Here is a 16,437-nt window from a genome sequence, read left to right on the forward strand (position 1 = left end):
AATGTCGAGAAATAACTGAAACAACCTGTAATATGTATGAGTCAACAGCTGAGAAAAGAATAATATTGTGTCTACATTTTCACTAGATTTATACTTGTTAATTCTAAATGATCATGATAGAAATTATAAAGATCAACACCAGAAAGACCTAACAAAAGCTGCTTACTTGTAAGCCAACAGTCATGCTCAACAGAGCAATTTCATTCTTTCCTGCCCTCAAGGAAATGGGAGTCTGAAGCTTGAAAGTTGAATCTGAGCCATTTCCAGATGCACTGGCTGTAAAATAAAGTGACAGAACATGTAAGCCCACTAAATTGAGTTGGCATGTATGCAAAAGATAGCATTATGTAGAACATATGCTACAGCTTTTCTCATTTGAGTTTGTATATATGCAAAAGATAGTATTATCTAGAATATATCCTACAGCTTTTCGTAATGGTACACTGGGTGTACTTACACAAGTACTAAATTACTCTCATTGCTTAGGGGCATGTAATCCAAGAGGACACACATGGTAACTATGTACGACAGTCATACAAAAAATCAGAGTTTGCGACCATCTGCCACTTTCTTCTTGATATAATGGTACTTCAGGATTTATAAGTATGGAAAACAGCAAGATGGACCATATATCACCATAAAGACATTGTACAAAAAAGAAAAGAAAATTAACACTTCAACATCAAATGACCATCTTTTATTGAATCGTTATATGGCAATTAACATTTCGTAGATCATGCATCTAATGAATAGAACAACTTGCCGGACCACCTAAAGGAAATTGCCATTTCTTAGAACAACTTGCCGGACCACCTAAAGGAAATTGCCATTTCTCTGAATAGTCATATTGCATGGAGTTCGATTACTTTATTTTTGAGATTCTGGATACTTCAACAATGTGTATTGTTGTTCATTGATTATCTCAGCCTGCAAATATCAGATCCTAGTCTATAGTAATAGAGAAAAGATTATATATGGACCAAGGACTGGTATGTCTATATTTCTGTTCCTATTCAGTAGAATTAGATTGATTATGAATATTAAAAGGATAATAAAATACACACATATGTATGCATGCATATGTATGTAATACATGCATATAAACATTTAAACACGAACAAAAATATAAATATTTAAAATTTTGAATTTTATAGAGCTAAATGGGCCAGTCAGGGCTAGGCCTTATATTTTGTGGGAGGCCATGGCTGCTTCAACTTGTAGCTGGGGTATGTTACTTGTCATGTGGGTTGTATTTGGGCTAGGCCTCCCTGTTGGGAAGGGTTGGATTCCCTTATCTCTTTCTTTCCATTTTTTCTTGTTCTCTTCCCTTTCTTTGTCCAATTTTCCTTCTTTTTATTGGATCCATTTCATTTCCAATGAGACGTGTAGTGGTCTTTCCCACTACTTTGCCATTATAAAAAAAAAATACATATATGCTTACGCACATGCATGCACACATATAAAACATCTACAAGTTGAAAACTGGGCCTGTCTCCCCTTCACCTATGAGGAAATCTAAATTAATGATTCTAAGGCCCAGGTCAACTGCTGCACTTAACAACTTGGATGATGAAAGATGCCACATGATCCAAACGTCATACATAAAGCATGAGGTGCAAAAGAAATGTCCAATCTTTTACCCATAACATCGAAAGCACTTGGCCAAGCTATATCTTAAATCTACGTAATGATAACCAGAAGAACATGAGACATTTCATGGCATAAGCGAGTATGGGCTTTTAAATAGCTGTTAAGGTGAAGGATTATCATGTACTTCTATGACATGAAGCAACAAACTTTAATTTATTTTAGAAAATCTTTGTTCTCTACAATGATACTTTATACATTTACTTCACATAACTTCCAAGGACATTTAGATGTGGTGGAAGTAAGGGCGACAAGAGGCTCACAAGCTGGTTATATTACATGGAAGGTCGCCTATGATGAGTAACATGCATGAAGATTTTGATGACATTACTTTAAAAGACCAAATGTAATTCAAATTGTTACATCAAAAACAAGAAAAAAGGTTTTAAAATAATTTTATGATTTTTCCCCTAATCATAGTTAATTTTCAATAAGTAAATACCTTCAATTACAGAATGCAACAAACACAAGTTTGTCAACACTTGTAAAACAAGTTGATACAATAATGCACTCCTTTGAATCAGAAAAGAAACACATCTCACTTGAACAAAAAAGTAATAATATCAAACCTCATGAAATACCAACCAATGAGCAATATACTAACAAAAGTTCAGCACATGATATAATAGAAGCCAAACACAAGTACTAGAATCCATTGCCTCCATGCAAAACTATTGTCGCTGAATTTTGATTTTAGGTATCATATATGAATAAATTTCACGCATTAGATTCTGTCATGATTGATCACCTTGAAGCTCCTGATTGACAAAAGCATGGACAGCATGGCCTTTTGATTCAACCATGAGAATTGGATGGCTCCTGCCACTCAAGTATTCTTCACTTTCATCTACATACAAACTGTGATTTCATAAAATGATTTGAAGCTTGTCAATCAACTTATATGGATGTACTAATTTTTCATGTGCTGATATATAAGTGTTGTAAAGTTAAGTGGTAAATTTGTGTTAAGAATAAAGAACAAGGAAGAATTTAAAACAAGATGCAGGTTTATGCAAGCGCCTGACAGGTGTAAAGGAAGATTTGTTTATATGTAGAGCTATACAAAGAAAGGAATTTCTTTTTTCTTTCTGCTTTTCTGCATTGATAACATATATGGATCAGGCAAACAGCATAAAACTGAAAGTGGCAGCAACCAAGAAAATCTAGAGTTTTGCAATCATATGAAGAATTAATCATCATGGCATGTAATCAAACCCTCAAACATAAATATCAATTTTCTGTGCATTGCATATCTTTGATGCTATTCAAGTGTATTCTGCAAACTATAATTTAACAGGATGATCCACTGACAGGTAAAATATTTAACAAGATATGGGATAAGTTAGTGCGACTGACCTTGTAGTGTACCAAAGATAATCAGTGGAATCTTTTGTGGTGTTAATATGATCTACAAATCCCTTTCTGACAAAGTCAGATTCTCCCCAAATCCCAGCCTTCTCCATGAAGATGTTCCACTGGAGATCTCCTGAACTTTTCTTTGGAGAAATTATTAATGCTTGCAAATTCTCTGGTACCATGTCTACTATAAAAGTTTGAGATCGAACCTGGAGAAAGTGATCTCCAGTTAGGACTGTAAGCAAAAGGCATGCAAAAAGACAATTACTGAATTATTCACAACAGAAAACATGACTTGTCTCACATTAATTTTTTTCTTAGAAAAAATCATACATGTGATAGTTGCCGAGCAAACATAGGTGGATTTTAGCAATTTCTAGAAAAAAACAAACAACATTTGGTACAAAGTACAAACAACATGCATAAAACAAAAATACTCTTTTCATCTTGCTGTTATGTATTTTTTGAAGATAATAAAAAATGTACATGCAAATGCACATGTATAAGGAAAAGATATAATCAACTTTGTTGGCTTCCCTATTCAAATTCTCCTAAAAAGAGAAAAAAATACTTACCTATTCAAATTTATCAAATAACTTCACTCCATTTCTTCACAGAAAGAAATTAGTATATTACTTTGGACAACCACATTGCAACTATAGTGATCCATATTCCATAAAACTAATAACAACTTGAAATTGTATGTGAATGGATGTCAGATTCTGTGGGCTGTGGGTAAATGTGGTAAGGAAAGAACTTACATGACAATATCAGGAAAGGGACTATAATCGTAGAATCTTGTAGGTTGACATAGGCACCTATCTAGAGAAGATGGGATAAAGAGAGAGAAAGAGAGAGAGAGAGAGTGTAAAATTATTTTAAACTTGATTTTTGTGGTTGGACTTCAATCCAGACATTTATCTATTCCTTATTTATTTCAAGCAAATTAGCAAAGAGATGCCATCCAGTAAGTTTAACTTAATAAAACTCAGTAATCTTTTTTGTTAAAGAAAAATGATATTACTGACTTATCAAGATCATAATAATTCTATCATAACCAAGGTTCGTTGTCTCGATACCGGATCCCATACTGGTGCCATACTAGCACAGTGTCGGTATGGTATGATACGAAATTTTTTGGTGTATCGAATATCGGTACGCCATCCGTACCGAATACCGATACCTAACCGGTACAGTACGGTACGCTCCATATCATCTGGTTCGGGCCGATACGGCATACCATAATCAGAACACATCAGTTGGACTTCAATACCATTACATCTCTATTAATCTAGTTATATTAGTTGACTATTCATCTTTAAAGGAATGATGACACAAGACTTGGAGTTCAAAAGGCTCCATAAAGTGCAGCACCAAGCACCCAATAAACCAAAACATTTTTATTCACACTCTGAAACAATTAAAAGATTTAAAATCTAACAATGAATTATTAGAACCAGGGTTGGCCGTACTGCCCTGAACTATCTAGTTCGGGGTGTTCCAAACCAAACCGACAGAGAACCGGGATGGTTTGCCCTATCAACTCAGTAAACAAGCTGAGATATTCTTCTCTACAAGCCGATTCTTTTCTTCAAAGCCCAGTTCATCGTATGCATAATACTGATGATTCTTTTCTTTAAAAGCTGGTTCGAGCCCTTTCATAAAACAACACCCCCCCAACCCCCCGGGTCACAATCGTCCCCCACCCACACCATCCCCCTCCCCCACCCTCCTAAGCTCGCGATGAAGTCCCCCCCCCCCCAACGTCACTCAATCATCCCCTCACCCCCCACTCGATCATCGCCAACAAGCATTCCCTCTTAGCATTAAGGTTTCCCTCGGCCCTCCCTTTTCCACCCTCTCCCGCTCCCTCTTTCTCTCGCCTCCCCAATAACGATGATGGGTGCTTTCGAGTCCTCTCTCCCCTAGCCTCTCTCTGCCTCCTCCCTCACCCTCTCTCTCCCCTCCCTCCCTCCCTCCCTCCCTCCCTCCCTCGTCCTCTCCCTCCCTCTCTGTCTTTCTCTCTCTTTTCCTCTCTCTTTCCTCTCCCCCTCTCTCTCCATACCGTGTCGAACTAGTTACCGACCGGTACGACCTCTAGTACAATTCGGCAAACCTTGATTAGAACCATCCCTTTCCTTTAAACTCCCCTTCTATATTCAAAACCCATGACCTAGTTATAAATATTTTTAAATTAGAGCAAGGTAGGAAGTGGGCTCACCAAGGGACTTAATAAAAAGGATGGAAGTGGCTGGATATATGGATCATAGTGGACATAGACTAAGGAAGTAGCTGTTTACTTGCTTATGTTAGGGGTGGGAGATGGGTTTGAGTAGGCTATGGTAGAGAGATTAAAAGTGAACTCTAATTTCCAAGTTCTACAAGAATCCTCTTATACATTAGTTTTTTTTTTAAGGCATGGGTTGGAAAGTTCTGCGATTGTAATTTGAGTGGAAAAGCTCTAATCTAATAAAAAGACATGGGTTGGAAAGTTTTGGAATTACAATTCAATTGAGAAAGCTTGGATTCAAGTGGATACATAGAAAAACCAAGGACCTAATCTCACAGGTGGTGATGACCAAACTAAATCCAAGGGCTACAATGGCTCATTAATAAAGTTATTGGTATATTTGTTGATACCATAAATGTGCAAAAACAATATACATCCCAAGAATATATAAGATTGATAGTTCTGAAAACACAAGGTTTTAATATCTTAAACAGGTAAATAACAGTGCGCCAGTGAATTGATATACATATATCGAATGTATTCCATGGAAATTATTTCACTTTTGGGACCACAATTGTCATTGCTTCCATATTTATTCAAAATATTCAACATGATACATGAACCAGCACAGTAAAGATGCCATATCTTAGGTCAAGATTCACATGTGTTAGTGGTGTTTCTGTACCTCTGTATCTCCAAGAACTGGTTGGTCTGTAATCATGCATTATGATCCAAGCCCAAGTTAATTGGAAGCTTATTTATTGTGATGTTTTCTTTTATTAATAGTGAAATGTATTTTTTTTTAATGAATTTTTGATATGGAATGTTGCATATTGTTTACGCTTGCTAGCATGAAGCATCTGCAGATGCATGCAATGTTTTGCATAACTGTGTAGATAGTTCAGATTAGAAAAATCACAAAACTTCTCATTCAACACCAATATATGCACTCTTTGTTATTAGACAGCAATAATTAGCATTTCTACTTAGAGGGGAAAAAGGAGTGTCACATAAATGAAGTGCACTGCCTTTATCAGTTTGCTGAAAGAAAAAAATATATCATCTTCCTTTGCACAACCACAGGTGGTACCAGCCGTGGCCCAGATTTGGCTTTATATATAGTGCAGATGAGCATCAATGGCCTAAGATGATGTCTCATATATGATTAATGCATTAAAACAATAGTCTTCTTTAAATGATTCAGAGATGGTTTCCTGTAACTCATTAAATGTTAACTAATCAATTGATGTCAAAGGCTTACACTTAAGACCACCCTTCATATGTAGCCCAGGTCAAGCACATGGAGGAACAAACGAGCCAAAACAATGACTGCAATGAGTCAAAACAATAACCAGTCTAATTAAATAGAAAATTAGCATCAAGGGTATTCGAACTCATGACCTCCAGCAAACTTTTAGCTTTGATGCCATGTTAACTAACCTATTGAAACCAAAGGCTTGAGCTTATAAGGAATGAGTCAACAATTTATATCAGGCATAATATTAAACACTTAAAATAGTCACGTCATTTAGCTATCTCTGTGTCTCCATCCCATTGTTCCATCTCAGAACTACTTAGAACAAGACACCTGAATGTGTTCTACAATTTCCTTACATATGCCTCCATTAATACCTCAATGCAATATCTAGTACCTTTTTACATGACAGTATTTGTTTACAATACAAAAAATGACAAGGAGAAGAATATGGAAAAGTAGAAACACCTTGGCTGTATTAAATGCCACGTTCTTGCAATCTGGCAGAATACTAACTGACCAAGCTGGAACATTATATGATTTGTTCTGAAAAATGATCCATGTATCATTTTCTTCATCCATATTAGCAATGAATGCAACACATCCTCCTGAGGGATCTGAATAAACATTGACCTGCACAAATAAAATGGCCACAATTTTAACTAAATGAGGGACAAAAAGCTAAAAAATTCTGACCAAGAGGATATTAAAATATTTGAAGCATATCATCAAGGGCCCAGTTAACCTAAGGAGATGAAAGAAAAAACAAATTGTTAATCATTGCATCCCTGAAATAAATGTTCAAAACAACAACAGCATGCTACAAATACAGGAATACTTGGCAATCTTGTGTCTAACGTAGACCAACTTCCACATCATAACATATACAATTTCTGATATATTATTTAAGGAAAGATACTAAAAACAAAATACTAGAAATTTTTTGAAGAAGCTAGATAGAGTTCTACAAAATCATGGGGAATGGACAAATGCCAGTCACCACTAAGTTGCCTTATTTTTGATATGGCACATTTGTTTTCTTCCTGATTAGATGTCATTGATTAGAAAATGTGGACACTATAAACTGAAGTTCAAGATATACTTGTATCCAGTAATTATTATAGTCTAATTCAGTATCTTTCCATAAATTGAAAATATCAGGTATAAATAACCTACACAGTATAAATTTTTGCTCAAGTATATAATGTACTTAGAATCTATCTTAAGGACATGATACAAGGATTGAGATAGTACTTCACCTCTTGGAGAGGACCAAGGACTTGAAGCATTTGCTCACCATGAAGCAGAGCATGCTCACATAACTTTATAGCTTTATGAAGTTCCTTCAGGTGTTCCCATTTTGGAAGCCTCACCAACCCTGAAAGCTCATTCTAACTTATTTCAGATGGGAAAAAATGGGAACAAAATATCATCAAAATATGATATTTTTATAAAAAGATAGAATCAATATTCAAATTTTCTTCAAAGGAAATTATTTTTTAATTCATGGTATCCAGAAATTGCAGAAAAGGCTCGTCCAAAGGGGTCTAGAAAGCAACACACCATATTCATCAATAGGTGCATCATAATCGTAGCTTGTTGTGATAAATGGTCCCCCAGAAGTGCGGTCAAAGTTTGTTCCACCATGATACTTGAAGAGGAGAATTAGCAAAGGGAGCAGAAGGAACAAAAAAAGAAATTGCAATTCAGAAATAATATAATAAATTAGTATTTATCAATCACTGATAGCATTAAAAAAAATCTGTTATCTCATACATTGGGGTTGCAATTATTGTTAACACATACCATGTAATAATTTAGAAGGCTACCACCTTTCTGGAAAAAACGAGCAACGGAAAATGCAATATCCTCAGCTGGCCTATGAGGATTTCTGGCCCCAAAAGTTTGAAACCTGATATTGGAGATGAGGAAGGAAAACTTCAGATAATAACAAAAACAAGAGCACCAGATCTGAGATAGGATTGGCCTTCGAAAACCTAGTAACAGATATTGTACCCTAATCTTTCATATTGAGATGTAATCACATATAAACTCTCAATATTATATAATAATAAAGAAACTTTTATTAGGAGCAACAAGATAACACTGGCCATACACCAAGAAGTTGATATAAAAGCTATAATTTAGATGTGCCTGCGTTTTGAATCTCTAATGATATTATGAACCATCATTCTAACTGATACAGACAAATCCACTTTAAAAAATATGGTTCTCATTAAAAATATAAAATTTCAATTAGGTGTGATTGAGGGAAATTGGTTGTCAGATAGCTAGAATAAGAGGACCAATAAGAAACTAATGCTACTAAGAAAATATGCTTTGTGATTTATCCTCTTTGATCGACATTGTTTGTAAAGCAAAAAAAAAAAAAAAACTGTTTTCAATTGTCATTGAGTATTAGTTGAATAAAGCTAGCCTTCACAGAATTATACTATAAAAAGGTCATGTGTGAGAAAATGAGGCATAAAAAACCAAAAGCAGAGTTTGGATTCAAAATGGATTCCATAATGAATAGTTCAGTTTCCGTTGCAAAAATTTGGGAGAAGCATATGTTCCATTCATCAGGGCAAAAGACTCTAACGTGTACAACAAAGAAACTAGAACTGAATCACAACAGTAGCAAACGTACCACAGTACATAATACAAAGAGACACTATGCAAATCTCTTTGGACTTTCCTCCACCGTGCCCCCTCCTGTACTTACAGTGGATCACATATAGGGCTCGTTTGGTTCGCGGGAAGCATTTTCCTTCCTAGGAATATGATTCCTGGGAAACAAATTCCTAGGAAGAGGATGCCTAGGAAAGTACCTTTGGCATGTTTGGTTGACCATGGGAAAGTGACAAATTTCCAAGATGCTTATGTTTGGTTGGCCATCCACTTTCCTAGGAAAGTTATATATAATTTCTATTATGCCCTTAATAAAAATTAGGTTTTTAATGCCTCTTTAATGCTTCTTTAATGCTGAAGGGACTTTTTGGGAAAAAGTAAAAATGGAGTGATTCCCGCCTCATGGGAAAGTAACTTTCCCATGTTTCTCATGGGAAAGACTTTCCCATGAAATGTGGGAATCATATTCCCATGGGAATACAACTTTCCCTTCTCTCTCCTTTGAAAACTCCAACCAAACAAGAGGCATCTCATTACTTTCCCGTTGACCACACTTTCCCCCCTTCTTTTCCCGCGAACCAAACGAGCCCATAGATTTTGTCAAGGTGGAAAGAGCAATGCTGAGTACGGAACACCATAAGTAAGCTGAGAAGACGAGCACAGTGTGGCACACAAGTAGGTTATCAGTCGGCTTGGCCAACATGGGTTGCCTAGTCAGTGGTGTTACATGTACCAAATTATGGGTGAGAAGTCAAAGGCCACTTCATGTCATAAAGTGTCATAATACATGAAACTGACACACATTTATGAAAACATATGAGGGACAGCATGCACTTGGCATGCAATCATGCTAGTGCATGCAAAGCACTAGCATGGCACAACAAAGTATACACCACGCAAGTGCCATGTTGCCACAGAGTATGTCAATCCATCTTTTTACCTCTCTCAACTTGTAGGCAAGAATTTAAATGCCAGTCCATCTCAGTGTGACATACCTTAAGCACCTACAGCATAATTATCAACATAATATAGGGGGTGAATATAGGAAGCTGCCTGTAGCAGCATGCATTTACCCATGTAAAAGTGTACCATAGCTTAGTGCAGCATCATGCTACAATACATACGCAAGCTCCAAAATACAACCTAAACCGGTTGTTACATGACAGGACTGTCTATCTTTTTGAACAAAAGTTCACAAAAACAAATAGGCCATTCCTCTTGTGAGGATCCGTGCAGGCGTGTATTTAGTCCCACATCAGTTATTCATTGGGTAGATCTTAGATACTTATACAGGATCAAGGAACCCAAATAATACCTTTTAGCTAGCCATTTTGGGTAAGCTCCTAGGTTGTTACAAATGGTATCAGAGCGAATCCAACCCATAACCTATGTGGACTAGGAGACACTGCAGCACGGATCTATTAGGGCTGACCACGGGCCGATCATGGTGTTTGTGATTAGATTTGAATGGATTTGAACCCTTAGCCTATATGAAAATCCGTGCAGGCGTGTGTTTAGTCTTACATCAGTATTCGCTGGGTAGATCTTGGGTACTTATATACGATCAAGAAACCCAAATAATACTTTCCAGCTAGCTATTTTGGATGAGCTTCTGGGTTGTTACAAAAGGTATTAGAGCGGACCTGGCCCATAACCTATGTAGACTAGGGGATATTGCAGTACGGATCCATTAAGGCTGACCACGGGCTGATCATAGTGTTTGTGATTAGATCTGAATGGATTTGAACCCTTAGCCTGACGAGGACGTCAGGGCTTGATCGGGGGAAGTATGTGAGGACCCGTGCGAGTGTGTGTTTAGTCCCACATCGGTTATTCGCTGGATAGATCTTGGGTACTTATACAGGATCAAGAAATCCAAATAATATCTTCTGGCTAGCCATTTTAGGTAAGCTCCTGGGTTGTTACACCCATACCCTCCCAAACAGAAAGTTGGTTGACCCTGCATAGGACAAACAACAATGGCACAAGGAATGATAAGTTAAGACCTAGTTACTCCAAATAGCACTTACAATCATCCAAGCAAACCTTGGATGAAAGGATCAGTGTAAGAGAAAATAGCCAGTCAAGCATGCAAGGGATGTCAAATCAGCAATATAATTCAATTTCAAAAGCAAATACAAATTATGACTATACGATATTGCAAATCAAAAGGTAGCAGCTAAGGTTATCCATCTAAAACAACGTCTAGGTCTACTTTGGTAGATTAAATAACATCATGAATGGTCATTTTGTCTGTGCTACAGAAAAGAATTGTATGCCCATGAATCATACCATAAAGGAAAAAAGGACGATGGTTTTATTTTTATAGTTTATTTAACCAAAAGGTGTAACACTTGGATATGGCATCAGAAGTAAAGCTATTGTTGACTTAAAATCTACTTATTAGCCATAAAATTAAAAGTAATAATACATAAATATGCATCTGAGCACAAAAATATATGTACTCAGAGGGAAGCTTATATTAGGGATCCAAGGAGAGTCAGAGACAGCTTAAGAAAGGAGAAAGAAACTGCAGAATTGACAATGAATTTCACCTAAATAGTTCCTCAACGTATCAAAGTGAAGATAAACAGTAAGTCTTCCCTTGTTTATTTCCATAGACAAGCGCCTATGGTGGCCATCCGCCACATCTTAAAAAGTAACCTCCCTTCTTCCTAATTAGTGAATAAATTATTAAAATATTAAAAATATTATATTAAATAGTGATTTTCATTGTGTTTTAACTAAAATAACTATTGCTTAGAATTGAATAAAGAGGGAAAAAGCAATCATAGAATGGGAATAAATTGAACATATTTGAACGGGATCATGGCTGTGCTAGCTACGTACAAGCATTTTCACTCTTGATTTTGCCCCGATATAGATATATAAGCAAACGAGGGCATGCACTGATGACACCATAAGGTTGCTTCACTGTTACTTGGGTGTCACGAGTTCAAATTATAGAAATAGCTTCTCTGTATATGAGGTAATGTTGTGCATACCTAACCCTCCCCAGACCCTATAGTTGCAAGATCCTTGTGCACGCCCCTTTTTATAAAAATATAAGTAAAATTGGATGTATGAGCAAGTTTAGAAGGGAAAGTCAAAGATTCTTTTCACGAATGGTTAAAGAATGCTATTCATGAACAAGCATACTTACATGGGTGAATGATGCTAATAATTACAGCAAAATTTTGCTCTTATTTGGAACCAATATAATCAACTAGAAATAAGAAAACCACGTTTCTTCTGGATCTTGAAGCCTACGAAGACTTAAGTCTTATTAACAAATTTGAAAGCCAAAATGTATGACCAACCAAACCTACATGTTGTTGCTTCACACTCCTTGTCCCTGATACCTAGATTGCCCTTTTTTTTTGGGTAAATCGGCATCTCACTAGGTATTGTGAATATACCCTGAAGCATCAAAATACAAAATACGGGCTAAGCCCTGCGGAATGGGGGTGTCTCCCTCCCATAAGGAGGCTCCAGTATGATATGCTGCAAAGGAGGCGACCCAGTCTGCCGCCCTGTTCGCCTCTCGTAATACATGTGTAACCCCAAATGAGTCGAGGCCCTCCAAGAGGTGACCAATATCCCAGACAAGTGGGTGTAGCTCTGATCTAGATTGCCTTTTAAGGAACCTTGCCTGTCACTATCTTGGTTATGGCACCAAAACTGAGTTCCACCATGTAGTTCTTATAAATATTAAGTGCAAAGTAGCCCTAGTAGGAAGTCCAACCTTATGTCTGACATCTGCGTCATTTTTTTTTCTGTTGAAGGAAAATTAGTGGCCCGCTCATTTGATCCCTAACAACATGTTAATTGGTGGCAACCTGATCAACCTATGTTGATAAGTCACCCCTTAGAGGAACCCTAGCTATATAGCCTATCTTACATAAAAATAAGAGTATTACCTTATAGTCATACCTACTTTCCAGGTTATCTTGGACAGAAGTTATGACCCTAGATGAAAATGGCAAAAGCTGCCTGTCTCCAAAGGTGATTCTTACTCACAAAACCAAGTCAGTTCATCTATGCTGCTATGCAATTAATCTAAAAGTTCAAATTGTACATTCTGGTTATGTTTATTTTTAATAAATTTGTATTGTTTAACAAACTTGTTACAATCAAATTCAAGCTCATTCATAAAAGAATAATTACAAAATAATGTAAAGCATAATAATTATTTTTATGTTGCCAAGATGACTCCGGAATAAGCTTATGAACAGAACAATTTTGAACTCTAAACTAACAAAATATGATTTATAACAACAGGGTGGACTTCTACCTTTTTCTGTCAAAAAAAAAAGAGATTAATTAGAAGAACAATAATTCCAGATACATATAATTACCATCCCGGCCAATTCTCTGTCCAAATTTTTGGCTTGTTTGGGGAATTTGGTGTGAACTGATCACAGTAAAATGAATTACACGTATTGATCTGCAAGAAATATGAAATTTAAAACGTTAAGATCAATGCAATATAGATAACATAGTGAACATTCAACCAAATAAGCATGTAGGAAAACTCACACATATGAAAGGATGTAATTTTAGCATGCAAGCACACAGCCATGCAGACAAAATAAATGCATATATAAATGGTTAAAAGCCATAAATTTTATAAGTTTATTTTTGTGAAAGGAAGCATGGGATTTATTAATTTAGCAAGAAAATAACACATTAAAGGGAAAAATAAGAAAATCTCCTAAATGGATTCCCTCAGTATGAACTTATTAAGATCAACATGCACACCTCTTATTATTTATGACAGCCAAGTAGAGTCACGGAAAGGAATGGCCACATGACACAATAATTTGGCACTCTTCAGAATATAACAGATACACAGGCAATTTGACCAACCAAGTAACAATTTGACAATCCCTCATTTAACATGATGGAATTATATGACTACACCTCTGTGATGGCCTCACATAGGTCATGCAAGGATAATGACTACATTACACCATTTTCATTTGATATTTGAAATTATTACCTCTGTTTGAATAGAATATGCTTAACAAATAGTGCAAATTAAATAGATAGAACCCTGTTTTTGACATGGAAGCATATTTATACAAAAAATGAAGAATGGTTAAAGGCGCTCCTTACCACTGGATCAGGAGCATCATATTGTTGACACATAATCCAAGGTACACCAGTATTCTGAGAGAGAGCCATACTCGCAGCCCACATTGCATATGGCTTCCCCCCATCTCCATAAACCCTTTCGATGTCCCCATATTCATTTTCAATCTGCAACAAAGAAAACGGATTGGTGACACAAATGACAATTAATATAGAACTTTGATAATCAGAAGAGATGAGCTTAAACAACAGAACTCCACACCAAAATGCAATCTTTTCATGAGGTATAGAACATTTCATATCAACAGTCGAAGCAAAGCATACCCAAGCATCGCGTAGAAGCTCAACATGACAAACTATAGCAATAAATATATCTCTTGATAGCGGAATTAGAATGTCTGTTTAATTGAAGAGTTCATAATACACATTGTGGCTAGACAGGTGGCATTAAGGATCGACAGTAAGCATTCGGAGATTACTATAACAGATACATTAACTAGTTGCTGGACAAACGGGATACAAATCGCCAGGACATACTCACCTGAGCTAAGATAATGTGGCCGCCCTGTGAAGCGAAGAACTTCTCTCGCTTCATCATATCCACTATATACGTTGTGAAGCTCTTCATATGCCTCTGTACCCAAGAAACGAGGACAATCCCACTTCATCAGGCCCAACCGAAACCAATAAACCCCAAAAATCCCAAAAATGAACAATGAGAAAAAAAAAAAAAGGAAAAAAGACTGCAACTTTATCAATTTGCAAACCTTAAATGGCTCGCTGTTTGTCCGAAAGACAGTCCCGGGCACATAATGCAGCCAAACTGGCACTCCCCTGCAACTCCGAGAAACCATAACTACAACCACTCAATGCAAGCGCAAACTAAAAAGAGGTGGGGCAAAAAAAAAAAACAAATAATCCGATACAGACCCAAAATTCCACTCTGCGGCAACAAATGGCCCAATGCGGAGGATCATGTACATCCCGGCATCCCTTACAATGCGCACGAACTTCACCAGGTCGAACCGGTCCTCAAAATAGTACTAATAAAAGAGACAGAAGAAGATAGATCCTCGCTTCCAGCTCCATAAAGAAGAAGAAATGAAGAGGAGAAAGGGATTGGAGGAAGGTTCAAGGAAGAAGGACGCTCACATTGCCTGGAGAGAGCTCGTGGCCGTTCCAGAAGACGTACGTCTCGATCACGTCGGCGCCGCCTTCCTTGGCAGCGGCGACGAGGCCGGGCCACATCTGAAAAGAATCGATCAATCAAGAGCGAGAGAGAAGAAGTTAGAAGAGGGGAAGAAATGGACGGGGACAAAAGGCGCGCGGGGGGAGGGGAGAAGCTCACGGCAGGGACGCTGCGAGGGTAGTGGATGGAGGCGGAGATGAGGAGCTTGCGCTGGCCATCAATAATAAGAGAGCGGCGGTCGTAGGTGACATTGGCCGACGACGCCGTAGAGAAAAACAAGAAGAGCAAGAAGAGAACAGAAGGCAAGGAGGAGAAGAGAGTGGAAATCGCCATTGCTTTGGCTCTGTGGACGGGAGAGTGAGGGGAGACGTCATTATAAGAGTAAAGCGTAGCGAAGTCTGTGACAGCTGCGGAACAGCCAATGTGGTTTGATGATAAACTGCAGGCAGCAGAGTCCGTGCGCATCTCCACGTTGGTGAGCTGTGAATGAGCAGGCGTGATGCTGCAGAGAGAACCATGGGCTCTGCGCCTTTCGGATGGCAACATTTGTCGTGTCGCTGCTTGTGGGGTGTCGGTAGTCCAAGGATGGGGAAAAGAGAAGCAGTGACGTGGAAGGGAACAAGGCTCGTCGCGACACATGGTCGCGGTCGGCGGTGCGCTCGATTCACGAGAAAAAGGGGCCCGATCACCTCGACGGATGCTGTTTTGTTTTTTTTAATGTTAACGGATGGATAACACCCATTTTTTTTTTAAGTTAACAGTGGGTAACATTCAATAAAATTAAAAATTAAAATATCATGAAATAACAGACAAACAAGCTAACCCAAAATATATTTTTTTTATTCAGAAAAGCCAACAAGCCCAAAACTGAGATAGAATAGGCTTTTAGGCTATAGAGCAATGACACTGCGGATTGGATGGGTGCTTATTCTGTGAGCCGGAAAGAAAGAGTTACTTAGAATACTTCATAACATGTTATTTTTTAATTTTATTGTATATATCTATACTCGTAATATATAAAATATTAATTTTATC

General features: G+C 37.3%; 1 protein-coding gene across 1 annotated transcript in view; it reads right to left on the bottom strand.

The window, feature by feature from the left end:
• The window catches only part of BGAL10 (beta-galactosidase 10), a 30,991-nt gene extending 15,031 nt beyond the window's left edge, over positions 1-15,960 (bottom strand). The window contains exons 1-14 of the mRNA XM_039117050.3: positions 15,562-15,960; positions 15,366-15,461; positions 15,144-15,256; positions 14,981-15,047; positions 14,755-14,847; positions 14,238-14,381; positions 13,478-13,566; positions 8,295-8,400; positions 8,052-8,139; positions 7,748-7,866; positions 6,957-7,121; positions 3,004-3,212; positions 2,396-2,505; positions 167-276 (exon numbers count right to left, since the gene is read on the bottom strand). Of these exons, the coding sequence (XP_038972978.3) occupies positions 167-276; positions 2,396-2,505; positions 3,004-3,212; positions 6,957-7,121; positions 7,748-7,866; positions 8,052-8,139; positions 8,295-8,400; positions 13,478-13,566; positions 14,238-14,381; positions 14,755-14,847; positions 14,981-15,047; positions 15,144-15,256; positions 15,366-15,461; positions 15,562-15,948 (1,896 nt within the window). The 5' untranslated portion in view covers positions 15,949-15,960. The remainder of the gene's footprint in view (positions 1-166; positions 277-2,395; positions 2,506-3,003; positions 3,213-6,956; positions 7,122-7,747; positions 7,867-8,051; positions 8,140-8,294; positions 8,401-13,477; positions 13,567-14,237; positions 14,382-14,754; positions 14,848-14,980; positions 15,048-15,143; positions 15,257-15,365; positions 15,462-15,561) is intronic.
• Positions 15,961-16,437: the final 477 nt, after the last annotated feature.

This window comes from Phoenix dactylifera, chromosome 11 (assembly GCF_051530095.1).
Source record: "Phoenix dactylifera cultivar Ajwa chromosome 11, Ajwa_hap1_PhDact_Kaust_v1.1, whole genome shotgun sequence".
Taxonomy (NCBI): domain Eukaryota; kingdom Viridiplantae; phylum Streptophyta; class Magnoliopsida; order Arecales; family Arecaceae; genus Phoenix; species Phoenix dactylifera.